This window comes from Chelonoidis abingdonii, chromosome 2, assembly GCF_003597395.2.
Source record: "Chelonoidis abingdonii isolate Lonesome George chromosome 2, CheloAbing_2.0, whole genome shotgun sequence".
Taxonomy (NCBI): domain Eukaryota; kingdom Metazoa; phylum Chordata; order Testudines; family Testudinidae; genus Chelonoidis; species Chelonoidis abingdonii.
This window is the reverse complement of record NC_133770.1, coordinates 262,521,827-262,542,991: the sequence shown is the minus strand read 5'-3', so window position 1 is coordinate 262,542,991 and position 21,165 is coordinate 262,521,827. Positions and strand designations below refer to the sequence as shown.

General features: G+C 38.2%; 1 protein-coding gene across 4 annotated transcripts in view; it reads right to left on the bottom strand.

Moving 5' to 3' along the window:
- Positions 1-21,165, bottom strand: part of VPS13B (vacuolar protein sorting 13 homolog B) — a 996,761-nt gene that overhangs the window by 139,618 nt on the left and 835,978 nt on the right. For all 4 annotated transcript variants that reach the window (XM_075063129.1, XM_075063127.1, XM_075063130.1 and 1 more), the window contains exon 36: positions 14,609-15,016. In XM_075063129.1, the coding sequence (XP_074919230.1) occupies positions 14,609-15,016 (408 nt within the window). The remainder of the gene's footprint in view (positions 1-14,608; positions 15,017-21,165) is intronic.

Here is a 21,165-nt window from a genome sequence, read left to right as displayed (position 1 = left end):
TTGGCCCTATGTGTGAACATCCAAGACAAGAATTTGGCCCAATTTGGTTAGGTTTTTTCAAGATTAAATAATTAACAGGCGAGTAAACCTGAATAAGTATGTTTATAGTATCAATAAACTACATCTCCTTTTGTTACTGTTTTTGATTATAAGCACAGCATATTCAGTAGAACAGTGGATTGACAATATATAGTATACAATATAAAAGCTGTTAGCCCAAGAAAATAGTGTCTTTGGTTCTTTTGTTAATTTAGTTATTTTAAGGAGCACCAAAATCAAAATATTTAATGATTTTAAATTTTTTTTGCACTTGTCTTATGACATTTGGTTCTAAAACACAGAAATATACTTTTGTGTAGATTATTCTCACAATTTGTAATATGGCAGGAGTGACCTGCAAGTTCAAGGATTTTTTTTGTTTTTGTTCTTAATATGAATGATATGTAGGGTTATGTGTTGAGTGCCCCAGACAGCAAAGGGAAGAAAGACTTTTAGTATGTAAGATGTTTTAGCCACATCTTTTACCCCACTGGTCATCCGGAATTACCTATTGTCAGATGTTGTAGTGCGACACATTGCAGCATGCACTATGCTGGTGATTATCATGAACCAGGGTCCACAGCAGAGCCAGTCTCCAGGTAAGTGCAGCTGGCCTATAGTAGGCTGCCTGATGGGCTATGCCACCTGTCTGGTTGGAAGAATCAGCACTAGCAGATCAGGTCTTAAGTCCAGCAGCAGCAGCAGCAGCAGTTCAGTGGCTGCTCAAAGCATTCGCCCACAGCTATGACAGCTCCTGTGCCTGCCTGTAGCCTTGCTCCCAGCCCTGCTTCTACATTGGTCCCAGCCTTGCCTCATTCCAGGTAACCCAGCTCTGTCCCCACACCTCCAATTCCTGGCCTCTGACTTCGGCTGTGGCCCTTGCCTCTGGCATCTGACCTCTGATCAGCTCTGAGCCTGGGCTCCGATTCTTCGCTACCAACTCCTGTCCTAACCACTAGGCCTGATTACCGCCCTGATCATTAGACCTGCCTGCTGTTCTGACCCATAGACAAGAATGCTCAAGTCATGTGATAGTGATATAAAAGCCACTACAAAACCTGGCTGGAATGTAGTCGATTTACAAGGATTATGCAGATTGTTTTTTAAATTACAAAACAGTTTCACAAAATATAAAATGTAAATTATACTAACCACTCAACACATAATCCAATGTTTACTGGTCCAGATTCACTGGTATGCTCTGGCTGCTTTGTGTTTCCAGTTCACCTGGATTTATGACTGCTTGTGTAGCTGGACTAGCACTTTGCAACCAAAGTGTAGCAGTGAATCTGGCTCAGTGATTTAAAAATAATTGCAGATCAGTTGTAAGATAGAAACACCATCCTTAACTCACTCCATTGGGCCTAAGTATTGCAGTTGATATGTTATGTGAGATCACACAGCACTATTAGGTTCCTCTGATAGATGACTATATCATATACACAATGTATGTACAATAGAATGAACTAAACATGAAACTTCAGGGTTGATACCGAATTCATGAGTTGAAGGCAGATGTGAAATATTTGTAGACCTTTTCACAGTTTTAAAACACTCATGCTGAAGAGTTACTTCATGTGGTTCAGTGCCTACAGAATATTGTAATTATCTGTATGATAATAGATGGAAAGAGGAATCAATCAATCTAACTGCTATATAGCCCAGTGAGAAACTGAAACAATCATTAATAAAGAAAAAGACATGTTGATGAATTTCAAACAAGGTAATTTATGTAGTGCAAAGCAACTGCATGGGTTATGTACTACAAATACTAGAGGAATTTCAGGGACTTGGGCCACAGTTTTATTTATTTTTTCTTATAAGGAACCAGAATTTCTCTCTTTATAGGCAAGACATCATATCTTATTTCACAGCAGTTATAAATGATCTCTTTGGGAAGAAATGAATCTTATTATATATATCAATATGCACGTAATGAAAAAAAATACAAAGAATAGTCAGATAAACTTGCACAAAGGGCAGTCTTGAGAGAGCTAAGAGAATAAGTACTTAAAGAAAACAGATGAAGACTGGCAGATAGGTAGAAACTGCAAAAACAAGTGAGTGAAGAGATGTATGAGCTTTAGGGACGCTTCTTTCACTGGAATATCACTGCCGTAGAAATCCCAATAGGCTGACATTAGGAGAGAAGTGTACTCACATTCTAAGGGAAAGGGAGTGAAGAAATACCATTGTAACATCAGTATGCACAGGGGTCTTATTTTAGGATTTCTAAACACCATATTGAAATACAGAGCATGAACTGAGCTTGTGAAGCTCCTTTCCTCTTACTGAGTAAGTCATCTTGGAAAAGTAAAAAACTAATTCTCCTCTTCTGTGCTCTCCTCCCACACACTGCTTTCAGCCAGCTCTTTCATGGATCTCTCTCAAACATCTTGTGTAGAATTCTGCCTTCGGTTTAAACAGATTAAATCATGGTCACCATTTCAAGTGAACTTGATATGGCAACATACAGAAGTAATATATCTTCATAAACGATTGTTGTGAAATGCAGAAGTTAACTTGCTCTGTTTGGATTATTGCTTGCTGAACACCAACATACTTTTCAGTGAGGGCAATAATTTAGCTCTAGGAACAATTAGTTTCATGACTTTTAAAATACATCTTCAGGAGACTAATAAATGTGAACCACTTGCTTTGGACAATGTTTACCAAATGTTGCCAACTCTCCATTGTCAGGCTCCACTCAGATCCTTAATAGCATTGCAAAGCACTGCCATACTGACTGAGCAAAATGAAATTTAAATCAGGCTTCTGTATGTCATTATAAAAAATTATACTATGATGACATATGCTAGAAGGGCATATCCAGGTATTTTTTATACAGCTGGAAATAATCTATGACTACTTGAAAAACTGCAAGCATGTGTTAGATACTCTCCAGAAACTGATTTGCATAACAGTTAAGACTATTAAAAAGTATGAATACTATTAAAAAAGAACACTGAGTATAAGAAAACTTCCTATAAAGACAGAGAAAGCTTTTGATGTTCAATTATATCATCTTTAAATATTTAATGTCACTGACTTGATTTATACTAACACAGACACTACAAGAACACTTGACAGGGTCATATATATGGACCCAAATATGCTAAAATAAAGATGTGAGGATTTACTATTATCAGTATTAGAAGATTCTGCAGTGGTCAGGCTGTGCACCGGCGAGAGAAGGCGCCCAGATAACGAGCCTGACCTTGTCTATTATCACTGCAATGGATGTAAAAAGGCAGAGATAAATTCTAACAAATGCAACAGAAAAACAAACAAATCAAGAACCTCCCTTTTCATTACCTTTTCATTAATGATCATTTAGGTATTAGAATATACACAACAAGTGACAAGAGAATATAGTTCCTTTAGTCCTATTGGGTCACAAATGAAGGAAGGGACTATAACTCAAATGAATTGTGCAGTCATTGTATTCCACAGTATTTTAAAATATTGATAATTTAATAACAGTTTTAATAATTCCCAAGTATTGAAAGAAGTGAAAACTCTACAGGATGTTTCTTCCCTTCTACTATGCATATTAGATTTCTGCATGTCATTAGTTTCCCAGGAAATAGCTGAAAGATATTTGATCTGACTGCACTGCCACACTGATAGAGATCAGAGCAGAGTTTTGATTGGTGGATGTATATATGGGAAACATTTTTTTTAAAAAAGCAAACAGGTGACAATTTATTTGTACAATAAAATAAACAGAACTGAACATTAGACAAACTATATTTGGAAAAAAATTCTTGAGGTCAGTCATGGCTTTGCCATACAGGGCACTGCACTGTTGTGCTGCCCCAGGAGGTACCGGGGAAGGAGATTGTGTCAGAATCACAATCTGCTTCTGTTTCCACTTGTTTAGGGTGTGCATGTGTATGTGTGGGGGGCAGAGTAGCACTTGGTGTGCCAATGCTTTGGGGGTGGAAAAAGCTCCTAACTGCTCCCCACTCAAAGCAGGAGGGGAATAGCAGTTTTGTGAAGACAGCTTCCTCTACTGTAGACACTCAGGACGATCTGGCCCTTAGAAGATTAATTACCATACACTTTTCTATATTAATTTAACTGAAGGAGGAAATATTTCTCATTCTTTGAGGAGGTGGGGATTTTATTTCTTTTTTTAGGTGACGCAGATGGAATTGTTGGTATAAAGTTACTTGTCAGGCTTCTGTATTCATTACTTATTTATACCAACAAAGTTGACCCCCCCCAAAGAAGAATTATTTACAAAGCATTTTCTAACTACTTTCATACCCATATTTTGATATGTTATAAAGGTGATGATAAACAGTGAAATCTGGTTGCTAGTATTCATCGTGTCTATCTTCAGAATCTGTTTTGCATTTGCCATAAAAATTGGAAGGTATTTTTTAATATGCATATTGGTTATGTCTAAAATGTTAAACTTCAGATATGTCATGTCATAAATGGGTCAAGCAGTTTTGTTGTATTCTCTATTGTCATTCTGTAACAAACAGCTGCAAAGAAAATGGGGTAGTAGTTCTGGACCAAATAACTATTGGGGAAAAACTCCAGTTAATGTAAAAGTCAACAGATTGTATAGTGACTAACCACAGTAGCTAGAAAATGGTGAGACATTTAATTAGGGACAATTTTCCAGGCGAGATTAAGTTAACAATCTACGGACTGCTCTGGATTTCCCATTAGTATGGAACAGAATCATATGCGGGTTCCTCCTCCCCAGGAGAACAATATTTGCACATTACTGATTAACAATTCTTCACTGAAAGAGAGCTTTTCAGCATTGCATAGGAACACACGTGGGCTCTGTAAAAACATGAGACGTGTAACACTTGGTAAACAGAAAGTAATGATCTTAAACAGGCCAAATCCTTGAACTCGTCATTAATAAATGTCCCCCTGCATTCAGCAGCCCCGGCTGTTGGGAGCCTGTTTTCTTCAAGTACTTCAAACACTAAAATCCAGGAACATTTATTATTTTAATCCATTACAGGCAGTGCTTGATTTAACTTTATTGGTTGTGGTGGTGGTAGTGGTTATAGTGGGGTAGAGCAATGTTCTTCTACACATCATTTCAAAAGGGCTTAAATTATATTTTATAGCTTGGGCCAGGAATCCTGCTTGTTTTGTGTCTAACAAGGTTCAAATGAAGTTCAGGTCAGTGATGAATCAGAAGAAAAGTCAGAGATGGTTATCTATCTAAAATGAGCTCATCTCCCTTAAAGAAAGGCTAGGCAGGTACATAACATTCCTAAGGAGGGATTGCAACTGCTTTGGAGGACAGGGTCAAAATTCAAAATGATCTGGACAAATTGGAGAAATGGTCTGAGGTAAACCGGATGAAGTTCAATAAAGACAAATGCAAAGTGCTCCACTTAGGAAGGAACAATCAGTTTCACACATACAGAATGGGAGAGACTGTCTAGGAAGGAGTAATAGGCAGAAAGAGATCTAGGGGTCATAGTGGACCACAAGCTAAATATGAGTCAGCATGTGAATCTGTTGCAAAAAAGCAAAATGTGATTCTGGGATGCATTAACAGGTGTGTTGTAAACAAGACACGAGAAATCATTCTCCGTCTCACTCTGTGCTGGTTAGGCCTCAACTGGAGTATTGTGTCCCAGTTCTGGGCACCACATTCAAGAAAGATGTGGAGAAATTGGAGAGGGCCAGAGAAGAGCAACAAGAATGATTAAAGGTCTTGAGAACATGGCCTATGAAGGAAGGCTGAAAAGAATTGGGTTAATTTAGTTTGGAAAAGAGAAACTGAGAGGGGACATGTAGCAGTTTTCAGGTATCTAAAAGGGTGTCATCAGGAGGAGGAGAAAAACTTGTTCACCTTAGACTCTATGATAGAACAAGAAGCAATGGGTATAAACGCAGCAAGGAGATTTAGGTTGGACATTAGGAAAAGTTCCTAAATGTTAGGCAGCAGTTAAACACTGGAATAAATTGCCTAGAGAGGCTGTGGAATCTCCATCTCTGAAGATATTTAAGAGTAGGTTAGATAAATGGTCTACAGGGATGGTCTTAGACAGTATTTGGTCCTGCCATAAAAGGCAAGGGACTGGACTTGATGACCTCTTGAGGTCCTTCCAGTCTGAGTCTAAGAATCTATGAATCACTACGAATGCTAAATAGCATGGAAATCATACGTCGATTGTTGATCTGATAATTTCTGAATTTGTGGTGCCTGGTTACAGCACTTAATTAGGTCTAGAGAGAATCTCTAATTTTGTGTCAATATTGTCATATGTATAGAATGATTTACAGTTTATTTGTCAATCATTATGCTACTATGTTAACACAAAAAATAAATTCTAAATAGAGAAAAATATGTAGTGGAAATAATAAAAAAAAATTAGTGCTTGTATTCATTCATGTTGTTATGGATTTTGAGTGAAATCCTGGCCCTCGTGAAATCAATGGCAAAACTCCATCACTTCAATGAATTTCTCCACTGTGACTAGGGTGACCAGATAGAAAATGTGAAAAATCGGGACAGGGGGTGAGGGGTAATAGGTACCTATATAAGAAAAAGTGCCAAATATCGGGACTGTCCCTATAAAATTGGGACATCTGGTCACCCTAACTGTGACTGACAATGAGCTGGTAATACCATGAAGGTAATAATAATATGTAAGCTTTCATATAATGGCACTTTTCATCTTTAGAAGTCAAAGCTTTTTAGAAAGGTGGCTAAACATTCTTATCCCCATGTTACAAATGAGGTAATTGAGCTCACACTTTTAAAAGCATCCACTAACATCTAGGTGCCTCCATTTCTGGGTGCTCAACTTGAGACACTTAGGGTATGTCTACACAGCATTTTGGAGCCTGCAAGAGCAAGCATCCCAACCCGTGCTGACAGACTCAGATTAACACTCTAAAAATAGCTGTGTAGACAGTGCTTTGAAGTTAATTTAATAATAACTGGAGATATACCTATCTCCTAGAACTGAAAGGGACCTTGAAAGATCATGAAGTCCAGCCCCCTGCCTTCACTAGCAGGACCAAGTACTGATTTTTGCCCCAGATCCCTAAGTGGCCCCATGAAGGATTGAACTCACAACCCTGGGTTTAGCAGGTCAATTCTCAAACCACTGAGCTATCCCTCCCCCTGCATGGATGGTAGGACAGGCTAGCTTCCTTGAGTTGCAGTTCAGGCTCTGAAGCCTGGAGGAGGTCAGAGGTAGCCCCCACAAATCTGTTACCCCAGCTGGGGTGCTTGCTCTTCCATGCTCCAAAAGGGCTCAACACTGGAGCGGGAAGTGTAATTTCTAGCTTGCGTAGACACGCCCACATCAGCTGTCATTGAGCAAGCATGCTAAAAATACCAGTGTACACACGGCTGCATGGGTGGCAGGACAGGCTAGCTGCCTTGAGTACAATTCCATTTGAAACCTTAAGTATGTACTTGGAGCAGCTAGCTCATCCCACTGCTTGCCCTGCTGCAGCTATTTAACATGACAGCTTTATTAAAAGCTAGCATGGGTAGGTTTACTTGAGCTGTAAATTACGTCTCCAGCTCTGGTGTAGACATTCTCTCAGGGGTTGATTTTCAGAGGTGCTTGGAACTGCTGCTCCCATTGATTTCAGAAATAGTTGCAGATATTCAGAACTACTGAAAATCAGACTGTGGGCATCTTAAATTGGGCACTCAACAATGGAGGTAGCCAAAACTAGTGGGCAGCTCTGAAAATGTAGGCCTAAATAATTACCCTAAGGGAGAGTTGGGATTAGAGTTTATGTCTCCTGACTCCCCACTATATGCTTGATTCACCTAGGTCCCAGCTGCTCTACTGAAACAAATGATCCGTGTATTAGATAAAAACATGTTTGTAGTATAGCCATTATACAGAAAAATACAGACTGTTCAAAAATAAAAAAAAAATCAAAGCACAACCCTTCAGCTATTATACATTTTCTGTTTAATGCAAGTCTTCTGTGGAGTCACCAAGAAAAGCTGTAGTATGAGAATAACAGAGCTTCCACTACTGTTATACATAGCATATGAAGCTATACAACAAAATACAAAACAAAACATTCCCAAACCACAAACCCAGAAGTGAAATCCCCATCTCATATATTAAGTATATGCGATTGCTTTCATTATGAAGGTAGTAACAGAGATTGAGAAAACAATGCTATTTGTTCTGAATGAACATAAAATAGTTTGATTCAGTTCCTTTTGGAAGTCATCCATTCTTTGGAGGTGTAGCTATGTTAATTGGTGGTCCCACACATTTAGAACACATTTTCTTTCTTAAATCAGCAACCTACAGTTAGTTTGCAATTTTTTTAAAAAAAAGACATGCCAGTTCATCAGTAGCAACTCAGAACCCTGTTATAAAGTAACAGTAGGGAATCTGACCAGGATTAATAGTGGTACTCAATCCTGGGATTAGGTGGTGTCTTGTTTCATGGATTTTAGGCCATCTGTTCTTCCCTCCTTCTACTTCTGCAGAACGATAAACGCACCTCCACCTCAGGGACTATAGAAAGGAATTAGAATTTTTCTGCTTTTCATTATCACAAGATTCAGTAACTCATTTCATTGTCAGGATAATCCCCTTTTACTCTTTCTTTTGCGCTTGCAGGGTATGCCATAATGACAAATAAAATCCCAGATGTTAGAGACCTGCTGAGGTCTCCACCTTTTCTTGAGTGTTGGGTTTAAGCTACTTGGGACATAGTGTCAAAACTGACAGGACCCTGATGCCCACACCCAATATTCATTAAGGTTTGTTAGTGATTTGTATAGCTGTCTACAAGCTGCACTTCCACTTCAATCCTCAGTGGCCATTTAAATATTTAGTTTGTCCTCTGGCTTTTACTGACAAAGAATTCATTTGCTATTGTTCAAATGTTGGAAAGAGTTTATATTTCTTTCTAAAAGTAACAAAGGTCTTCTGGGTGTTGTAAATGGCTTGTTACTGCTGCATATTATTTTAGGTAGTCATATCTAATTTAATGTTTTATTTCCCCTTAGGCTAACTTGCATATCTGCAGCATCCAAAGGCTATGACAACGCCTTAGCAAAGTTTTCTCAAGAGGACCAGTTAACTGTGAAATGAAAAGTTTTGTAGCTGGTTTATACCAATTAATATCCACATTTTATTTTTTATATTTATAAAAAAATCTTAAATCCATTACATTTTTAATTTGTGACAAGTAGAAATACATGCAATTTTCACATGAGAAACTGAATGGGGTCTTTTGTCTCCTCTTTGCATGCTAAGATAATTATATCTGCATAATAGAGGAAGGGCAGTGAAAATTATTTAAACTGTTACTCTTTTACCAAGAAAACAATTCATTAGATTTTTCATGGTATGAGATCCTAACATCCCAGGTATCAAGCAGAGAGTCGTCTCTCTTGTGCTGTCCTGGAACAGGAAACTGGTCCTGAGGGAGTCTACAGCTTTCTTCTTTTTCACTCTGGAGATAGTATGGTTCCCAATCTCTCTTCTACATCTTACCCAGGTGGGTGGCTCCAATTTCAAAATCAATCTAAATTAGTTAATGGGGCACATGTGGGAGATATTTGCACCCTGCTTGCTGGAATTTATTGGTGAATCTCTGTGAGTTATCCAAGTTTTAATGACATGAGGCACTACACAACAGTGAGCTCTGTGCCTTGTGTGAGGTGCTGAGCACCGTCAAGAGCTACTGATTACAGTGAGACATGAAGGGTGCAAGACACCATGTAAGAGATGGCCAGAACCTCACAGAATCAGGCCCATTGTAATTCCTCAGATTGCTTGTAAACTTGGGCTTCCTGGTCAACAATACAAATAAAGTACCTGCAAGTTACCTGAGCAAACTCACAGCATTCACTATTTCAAGATGTGGCTCCAAATTTACACAGCTAAAACTGGAACAAAATGTTAACTTCTGTCTTTAAAGTACATACATTGGTTACAATTAAATTATTCATTTACCTTCACATTTAAACTACTGTCCTTGAATATGTCACAGAGTTATAACTGTTGTCTTTACTAACCTGATTAAAGTAAAGTAAACCTAAAGGTTTAATGATAACCTTAGTCATAGCGTTTTCTGCAATACAGTACATCAAATTCTATAATAATATTATATTACTAAATCCACTCAGGACTTTGCCATAACTATAGAGTATAAGTATTTTAGTAGAAATTGGAATCGTGATTAAAAGTCACTGTTGTATTAGAACCTGAAGAGTGCCCAAAAAAATGAAGTCCCATGAAACACTAATGGGGTTTGGGGTTGTATAATATTGCAATGGGCTAGGTGGAATGGAGCTTTTGTAATAACTGGTAGGTCTAAAATATCCACAGTTGTGATGTGTACAATCAACTATTGCAATTTATCCCATCAAAAAGTGAAAAAAATAATTCAACTGATTAGCCATTGTACTTTTCAATTTTCTTCTTAAACAACAGGATGAAAAAAAATTAGAAGGTTTTGAATTTGCATGGTTAAAGTGATACTAACTTTAAATGTCCGGGGAGGAGCGGGGGGAGATAATTTTTCACAAATTACATGTGGCAAGTTCTTTGTTAATTTAAAACAAAACAAAATAAAAACAACTTCAGTCATTATACAAGGTCATAAGCTTTTGTTCCCTCCCTCCCCGCATAAGGGAGAAAACAAGCCGACAACACATTCCCGTGTGTTTTTCTAAATAATTCTTAGCACATATGAGTCCTCGAGCATTACAAACCAACTTCATCTCTTACATTAAAACTCATCTGGGAATGGGGCCATTTACACTGTTTATAAAACACTGTCACATAAAATGTGTAAAAAAACATTTCTCACTAAAAATAGCTTGCGTAAGTAAGGGATTAGAGTAGTTTCTACTGAAATAATTGTTCCTTTGTAGTTTTTTCCATGATGTTTTTTGAACAGTTTTTTTAACTATGTTTATTAAAGTCAGCACATCAAAAAGGATCAAAGAGAAAGCTAGTGAGAACCAAAGAAACCCCAAGTGTGTTGTGTTGTCTCACTGGGGAGTTATGCAGATTCAAGTAAACAAGTGCAAATTGTTGAGGTTTTAATGAAAATTTCCTACAATTATTGAATCTGAAGTCATTCTATATAATAACATCTGTACAACAGATGGCCATACTGTATAACAGGCAAGCAATGCTCCTTTTTCTTTCTCCGTTTTAACAGTACATCTGAGATGACTACTTTTGTCACTGTGCTCAGTTTGGTTCAGTAAATAATTCGTAAAATGCAGCTGCTACAGATGGTCACAATACTTATACGACTATAAAATCAAAGACACAGTAAAGTATTTGCGTATTAGTTTCATACTATAAAATATCTGACATCAACCCTGTTCAACTAAAAAGGTAAATCTATAAAACTTTTTAAAAAGAAAATTCTGAACTGACATATTTTAAATAGTCGTAGTTCTCAAAAATCTGATTGACATAGCTACTGCATTTTTCCATTTAGCTAACTTGCATGATATTTTTTACACTTAATAAAACAATTCTTGCTAGTAACTGGAGTATTCTTGTGAAGATCTTTGAGACAAAAATATAATTGAAGCCCCATCACAATATTTTATCTTATTTCCTAAAGTTACCTTTAAATGTATTAAATAAGGCAGTTTTGAATGCAGTTCTTTGGAAATGTGTTTTTCAGTTACTGAATCTTAAAAAACAATTTCCCACATTGCTGTGTTGGAATTCAAAAGCTTGTGTGTACGTGATGTGTTTTTCTTCTTATAAAACAGAAAGATACACTAATTTTAATAGGAGAAATGTGAAGAGAGTCTGTTGATCTTACTTTATTGTCTAGTTAGGGAAATTATTCAAATTAAATGATTAGCTTTCATTTTGATTAGATTCGGCACTGCTATTGCTTTATTTAAAAGTGCTTGCCAGAATAAAAACACACTAGAGACTTGAGTGTAGTTTACCGCATTCAAAAAAACCAAACATAATCTGTCTCCTGGCACTGCCTGAAAGATTAAGAAATATAACTTTGTAGCAGAATGTTTCTGAGGTTTAATGTGCAAGTCAAGGTAAGTCCTTCTGGGAGGATGAAAACTCAGGGGGAAGTGATATACACTGCTGAGTTTGCCAAATTGCTTTAAAGTACAGTGACAGAACAGGCTTGGCTTTGATATATAGAAGTTTATGTGGACACCATAATGTACCATCGGAGGGATAAAGTATGAGTACGACAGAAGGGAAGTGATGGAAAGAAAGAGGATTAGAACATACAGAGAAGGCTAAAACTCTGTAAAGGATATTAAAAATGCCCTTTACTCTACTCAATTGCTGCTCTTTCCATACGAGGATTGAGATACGATTGGAAAAGCGTGGGAATGCATTCACTGTTCCTGTCTGTACTGCAATATATTTGTGGATAAATCAAGAATTTCAGCCTCTAGCACTTTCATAGCCTTTCAAGTTCTATGAACCTTGAATTTTTCATTTTCAACTTTTAAAACAATAAAAAAGCACTGAAGTTTATTGGCCTGAGCAGGAATATTTCTGATGAAAAAGAAATAAATCACCTAGTTTGGCCTAGAACTCATACTTCTCAGCTACAAACCATTTTCTTTAGCTCTTTAAGCTACACTGCCAGCTGGCTAGGTCTGGCTAACTTCCAGATCATGTAAATGCACCATCTTATTAGTTTTACTAAGAGACTAACCAATACAGTTTATAAAGTGGTGCAAAAATCCTTAAACCAAAAAGGGAATCTATTTATGTTTGGCGTTCTGCTAATTCTACTTACGGTGTGAAATTCCTCACATTTTTAGGCCAGTCTACACAAGAAGTGCTACATCGGAGTAACTGTGGTGCTGTAGTGTGTCTGATGCAGACACTCTATGCCAGGGGTCGGCAACCTCTGGCACGCAGCTCGCCAGAGTAAGCACCCTGGCAGGCCAGGCCGGTTTGTTTATCTGCCACATTGGCAGGTTTGGCGGATCGTGGCTCCCATGAGCCTCGGTTTGCTGCTCCAGGCCAATGGGGGTGGCGGGAAGCGGTGCGGGCCGAGGGATGTGCTGGCCATGGCTTCTCACCACCTCCATTGGCCTGCAGCAGCGAACCGCAGCCAGTGGGAACCGCAGTCTGCCAAACTTGCCGATGCAGCTGGTAAACAAACTAGCCCGGCCCACCAGGGTGCTTATCCTGGCGAGACGCGTGCCAGAGGTTGCCAACTCCTGCTCTATGCCAGTGGAAGAGAGCTCACCCATCAGCATAATTACTCCACCGCTTCGAGTCCTTCTGGGATTTGCGGCGCTCAGTGGGGTGGCTTTTTCACACCCTTGAGCGACATAAGTGGTAGTGTAGACGTGCCTTAAGTCTCACAGCGGTGACTTTTCTGTCTGAGAGTGTCTCAGTGCCTAATTCCCATTGATTTTATTGATTTCAGTGGGAGTTAGGTGTCTAGGCACTTTTGAAAATCCCACCACATGTCTATCTGCATTTTAGGTACCTAAATACCTTTAAAAATCAAGTCTCTAGTATCTACTGTGGGGAAGTTCTAATTTGTCTCTCTTGTATGCATAGCACATTAGCAGCATTTCTTACAGTATCCATGTAGTCAGAATTCAACCCAGAATTATGACAAATTAATAATAAAAGAGTAGCAATAGTTACAGTACTTTGCAATTTATCCCAGGCCCTCAAACGTTTTACAAATACCATTAAACCATGCAACATCCCTGACAGGTACAGGAAGTACTGAAACTATTCCCTACATTTACTAATAGAGAAACAGAGGCAGAGACAGGTTAGCTTATTGGTTCAAGGACACACAGTGAGTCCAAGGCAAAGCCAGAAATAGTACTCAGTAATCCTGAATTCCAGTCTCCAGTTCTAATTACCACACAATACGAAAAAGAATACAGGAGAGGGCAGGCTTGGCTTCTCTAATACTGGTGAACTACTGTATAAAATTGTAGTTCTACAATTTACAGAGTTTGAGTGGGTTTGGGGAGGAAGGCTGAGGTTTTTTCGGTGGTCTACTGGTTACAGTAAAAGACTGGAAATCAGGATTCTTGGGGCTAGATTCTCCAATCCACTAAAGCCACTTTGTGCTATGTAAGCTGTGCAAAGTGACTTAAAGTGACGGGAGAAAGCTAATGGAGAATTCCAGGAGCACACACTGCCAACAGAAAGCTGGTGGAGACACCACTGCTACCTCCTGTGTCAGCCTTCCCCATCCCCTGGGCTAAAGGGACTGGGGGAGAGGTAGGGAGGACAGAACAGAAAGCGGAGGGAGATGGGCAGAGTGGAGCTCTACTATCATAAGGAATCCTCTACTATCACAGGGAACCTTATGCTAGCAGCAGAAATTAGGGATGCCCCTGTGTAGCCATAACTTGTTCCAGGTCAGGCAGCCCTGAATCAGGAAACTGCAACCAGAGCTCCACATCAAACCCCAGCTCCTCCCTCAGAGTAGAGAATTAAAGTAATTGGTTCTGCTGCTAACCACTGTGTCACCTGGAGCAACAAACACATATTTTTATATCTCACTTTACCAAGCTGTAAAATGTGTAACATAATGATACTTATACAAATAAGTAGCAACTTTCATTGTTAAAAGCTCTTACCTGTAGTTTTATGTCCAGCTTTGACATTCAGACTTCCACTGAGGGTTGATAAAGATGCTAACAGGAAAGGTTTATTCGGGTGTGGCATGGTTTCCATAGAAACAACCATTTGAGCAGTATGAATGGAAATCTTTTGAAAACAGGAAACAACTCTCCACAAGTTTTCTTGGACTGAAGCCATTTGCTCTCCATTAGCACTTGCTGCAGGTGAAGAATCCTTTCTACTGGAACATTTGGGTGTTGATATGCCATCCTTGACTGGAATGCTATCAGCTGAAGCAGCAGCCTCCTTGCTAGTTTCATAGTCATTTGTCCTTATGATTTTCTTCAGGAAATGATTTATTTGATCAAGTTTGACAAAGCTCAGGTTTGCTTTCAAAGGCTTTGATATAGCCACATTTATATCAGCTGCAGAAAAGATTTCAGAGAGACAAAAACATTATGAATTACTCATTTAATGGAAAAAATAATTACCATTTATCTGAAGTATGGAGGGAAAATATTATTTCTCTGGCTGATTTTGACATTTGAATAAAATTACTAAAACAGTGATAACTGTTTGAATGGAAGAAATCTAACACAATCTTATTTTCTTGTTTCTGTTCAGGAATCATCACAGCCTCATGAAAAGACATAGACATAAACTCCAGTGTGTAGGATGGTAAATACATAAATCTGTGTGTATTAGACTGAAAATATATATTCCTCATTCCTTTGAGTTTTTGTCAAACAACTCTAGTGGTACTGTATATAAACTCTAAAGCTGACAGTGGAAATTTTCATCACACTTAAACTGATGGATAATATGTATACTTTTTTGGATTTCTACTCAGTGGTTATATCATACTGTTTTATATGTATTTTGTACTTAAATGTGAACTGTAAAGCAAACCTAAAAAATTAGTTATGCTTAATCTCTGCTTTGGGGAAACATTCAGGACAGAAATAATGTAACCTTTTATAAATATTTTGCCCCTTCTGTGAAATCTTGGTACTTCCTGTGAAATTATATTGATATTTCCTGGTTTAATTAAAATATCTCACAATGCATTATTTTGAGAAATCACAATAAAATGAATTTCATGGGTTGCAATGACATTTCTAATAGTTGTGATGTGATATTCTCACAAAGAACCAAAACCATTATGTAGACGGGCAACAGAATTTTTTGGTTAGTTAAATCTTATTTTTATGCTGCTGAACACTTCTCGGAGGCAGTGACTTGGTGCTTTCAGCATAGGAATCCAGGTTTATCTCAGTTTTTATTGTCCTAGCCACACGATAAGAAAGACAGGGGGCAATGGATGTGATTTAATTAAAACAGAACTTTACCCACTTAAAATATATGGGAATACCCAACAACAAATCATATAGTGCAGGCCATCAATATTTCCTTTATTGTTTCCCCTTACATTCAGCCCTCCCTCTACCCAACCTGGTTCCACATAGCCCATTGCTGGGACCCTGCTGCCCTCCCCTCATATAATGATTAAGGGGGCTAGAAAAAAGAAGGGAGATGGCTCCCTACTGTACTAGACATTAGGAGCCCTGAACTCACTTCCTCACCTCCTTTAAGAGATACCTTCCTCTAAATCCCCTTCCAATCCATTTTTTTTCTGATAACTATATCCCTTCCATATATCTGCACTGAGCATCTGCCAAATTTTTTAGTTATTACATTATGACATGATAACCTATCCCCTCTACCCTACCCCACCATGTCCCAGACTTGCTGTGGGGAAGGCAAAAAAATGCACCCCAACTTAGGCATCTGGCAGTGACGGAAAAATTCCTTCCCAGCCCCCAGGTAAAAAGGAAACTAGCATAATGCCCACAGCAGATCATGAGGCAACCTGGTTCTACTAATCAGTCTGCGGGAGGGTGGGCTTTGCCAGCCTGATCACAGTGACAGAGGGCTTCTCCACAACTGTCTGGAGTATAAGTAACCCACTTCTCCAGGTCATCTGGAAGGGCAGTGTCTCCACAAACATACCTGGTCTAGCTATTTCCTGCTCCTCTCTGCCCATCTAGGTAATTTTCCCCCTTCCTCCCCTTTTGTACCAATTGCAGAGGGAGCCCCTTTCATCCAGTCAGCCAGACAAGAAGCCACTGCATACAGTTGCTGTGAGTACATTTTTGCCTTGCAGTTCAGCTTTCATTCAGGAATGAAGAATGAAAAATTGCAGTTGCCCTTTTAAGGAAAAAAGGTTCTTTTTTTCTCTGTACAGTTCTTTTCAGTTACAGAGCACAACGTGATCACTTTCACTCATGCAACTCAGCTGTCTGAAATGTTCACAACAAAATACAAAACTGCCTGATTTTAGGTTTTGTTACAAGTTCATGTCGCAGACAGTTTGTTGAAAGGTTCACATAGGTTGATAAACCTTTAAATCAAAGTTGGGCCAAGTTTCAAGTTTGAAATGACCAACTTGTTCTTTTAAGACAAAATCATTTGAGATTTGTGGTTTAGCCAAATGAACTCAGCTCTTCTGCTTCTCAGGCAATATGAAACTTCTTACCTCAAGGATAAAGGGCAGCAAGATTAGGTCCTTACACCACAATTCAGAAAATCACATAAGCACACACTTAAGTTTCCCATTGATTTCAAAAGGCTTAAGTACATGCTTATAGGTTTTGTTGCAAGGATAGGTTCCTGGATTAGTGTTTTTGCTGTGTGGTTGCTGGTGTCCTTCCAACAAAGCCTGTTGCCAACTCTGTCCGCATATCTATTCAAGCATAGGACCTAATCACATCAGCCACACCATCAGAGGCTCGTTCACCTGCACATCTACAAATTGATATATGCCATCATGTGCCAGCAATGCCCCTCTGCCATGTACACTGGCCAAACTGGACAGTCTCTACGCAAAAGAATAAATGGACACAAATCAGATGTCAAGAATTATAACATTCAAAAATCAGTCAGAGAATACCTCAACCTCCCTGGTCACTCAATACAGACCTAGAAGTTGCAATTCTCCAACAAAAAAAACTTCAAAAACAGACTCCAACGAGAAACTGCAGAACTGGATTTGCAAACTGGACACCACTAAATTAGGCTTGAATAAGGAGTGGGAGTGGATGGGTCATTACACAAAGTAAAAACTATTTCTCCATGCTAATTTTTCCCCTACTGTTACTTACACCTTCCAGTCAACTATTTGAAATGGGCCATCCTGATTATCACTACAAAAGTTTTTTTTCTCCTGCTGATAATAGCCCACCTTAATTGATTACTCTCATTAGAGTTGGTATGGCAACACTCATTTTTTCACGTTCTCTGTGTATATATATCTTCCTACTGTATTTTCCTCTGCATGCATCTGATGAAGTGAGTTTTAGCCCATGAAAGCTTATGCCCAAATACATTTGTTATTCTCTAAGGTGCCACAAGTACTCCTTGTTCTTTTTTTAAAAAAGTAAAAAATCTATTAGTAAATTTTCAAAAGAGCCTAAGTTTCCAAGTCACACTGTGATTTGGGTTCCTAAACCACCTAGATATTTTGGAAAATCATACCCTGTTAGATCATCCTTATACATCAATGAAGTTGCACTTATGGACCAGATTCAAAATATTTGTTGGTGTTGCTTCACAGTTAAGCATGCGAGAAACTAAACTGGAGGAGAGACACCTTATTTTTCAAGAGCATATTTGCCTACTGATGCTTTCCTGTAGCAGTATATTCTACTTCTGCAAACAGCAAGAATAAATGCATCCTAATATACATGTTCCACAGGAGAGGTGACAAGATAAAATCCTAGAGCATTTTGCATGAGAGAGCCTTAAAGGAGAGATGAGTAATTGCCCACTAGTACTCTCTTGGGATCTCTCAGACAGAGAAAGATATAGGGATAGATTAGTCAGAGAGATTGAACTGAGGTGTACTTGCAGAGCTGAGTAGGGAAACTTGCACAGCACCTGTCTCATTATGTCTGTATTTAATTAGTGCTATTAGTCACTTGTTTTCATAAACCCTGAATTCATCCAAAAAGCAATAAAAAAAAAAAGTTAGCACTAAAACACAGGAGCAATGCAAGCCAGGGTAAGTGGTTGGCTTCCCTGTTTTCCACACTGAAACAGCATGTGTCACACAGCAAAAAATGTTGTCATGCCTGATAACATGACAAAGTTTTATATTAGGTTATTATTATACAGTGAATCAGGCACAGACATTGGTGGGTCAGCCAAGAGCATAATTGAAGAAAATAAAACATTGGAACCTTTATTGCAAATATTTTAACAATCTCATAATGACAAAGATTATGCAACAAGATTCTTTGGCATTTTAAGTAAAACATAAAAAATAAAAATAAAACTGAGCAATCTACATGATTTTATTGTTTGCCCTGTTTTATACTTTCTCCTTAACACTGTGAAAGGAACATTAACATTCACTCTGAGAAAAACTTGTTTAAGTGATGGACAGAATATATATCAATGGAGATTGTGGAATCTTACAGCAGCAGATAAAGATAATAATGGGTGAAATTTTCAACCCCTTACTTGGCCCCTTCACGCCAGGTAAAAAGGCCATTGCATCATAAAGGGGCACTAAAAACATGGATAGAAGTGGGAGAGAATTCCCCAGGTACAAGAACTAAGAAAGACAGCTGCAGACTGTCCTCTGAGGACGCCTTCACAAGCCATGGCACATGGGTGGGAAGGGACTAGGGCCATGGCACGTAGCGCAGAAGACATTCTGGGCAGTGTTGCTGTCCACAGGCAAGCAGACACATAGACTGCAGTAATATAGACAGTCCTTCAAAGCTATCTAAGTTACATTAGAATCAGGAGGGAGCAAAGGTGGCTTATAGCTACCTTAGCTCTCTCCTGAAGGGCAAATTCTCTGCCCTGAAGCACAGAATCAGTTTCACAACAGGATAGGCAATTCCCACCCCATCGAGGTTTGAGGTGCTTCCATTGCAAATAAACAATAAAGGGATTCTTAACGAACTGGGGTGAAGTGGACAATTCCAAATTACATAACTACATACGAATAAACTGTATTAGAGGATCTCATGGAAAAATATTTTCTTCCAGTGACAAGTGCACTTAATTAATCTGCTTTCCTGTTTGCTGTACTTTTCTCTCCATTCCCTTAGCACATATCTTTAGATTACCAAGTAAATCCAAGTCTGTCAGTTATTAGTTTCTAATTACCATTCACAACTTTCTGAACAGCTACTAGGAAACAGAATGATGAAATGACTATTGAGTTAAAAGGAAATTAGACAAACATAAATAAATTACACTTATTATATGCTCCCACCACACCAGAAGATGACTTAACAGTGAAAGGAAAAGAATCACATTGCAATAATGAAATCAGAGAGGGAATTCAGATCCCAGAGGCGATTCTATGGAGTTTATGTTAACATATACCTTGTGGGGGACCGAAAATCAACTGGAATAGTTTTCTGAAAATTATTTCCAGCTATTTTCTCATTTAAAATGTTCCAACTTCACTTGACCCATTAGTCATCATATTACTTACAGTTATTATTTATTTTTAAATCTATTACAAAAAACCCAATGGATTCAATATGGCCTGTTTTAACAAAATCATAATATCTATAAAAGAAAATGTATAAGCAGCGCTCTGAAAATTCTGTCTGAAACAATTTCTTCCTTTGTCATTTTATTATTAAAGGTGTACCAAAAATAGGTGCAGACTTACAGCACTGTGACTATTTTCTCTCTCTCTGAAATATTTGTGTACACTCTGTGTTGATGTCTTTTTACACCATGAATTAGGGATGACTGTGTAATTCAAAAGTGGCAGAGCCATGAACGAGTTGTGTTGGTCAACCCCAATAAGTGGAATGAAAAATTCTACACATACATGGACCAATCTGTTAAAATAATACCAGGCAATATTGTACTACTTCTCCTGCTTAGCATTTCAAAAATTGATTTTTTTGGTCAGTTTTCTCAGTAGTAGGTGTGCCATTTCCAATAGAGCCTAACCTAGAATACATGGCTAAGTTAGTTACTGGATGACTGTTTGAAAATGCTGGGAAACTGAGAGAACCATGACTATTTGCTTTTGGTAGATATGAAATATAAATATATCTTAAAAGTGAAAATATATGAGTTACATACTTCAGTTTTGGACATATTAATATTCATACACATTGTAGTATCCTTACCAATTACTGTGCAGATGATGGCAATATACTTTAACTTGTAATGCCTAGGTATCTGACATACAGGTTTCATCATTACAAAGTCTACATTTGCCACAGTTATGACACAGTTATAGCTAATGTACTACATTGTTTCCCTATACTTAGAATAGGAAAAAAGTGCCTCATCCTGCAAGGTGCTAAGTACCCTAAGCTCCTGTTGAAGTCAATGGGCTTCAACAGGAGATGTGCCAGAACTGAAAATATAATAGATCACTATTTCTATTAATTTATATAGTACCTACAGTGTGCTAGGCTCTGTGCATTTAATTTGGTGAATCAGAAAAGAAACCTCATGAGAAGGCATAATGAAAAATATGTGTGTAAAAAAGTCATAGATCTCATATATATAGGATTTTTTCACAGACCAG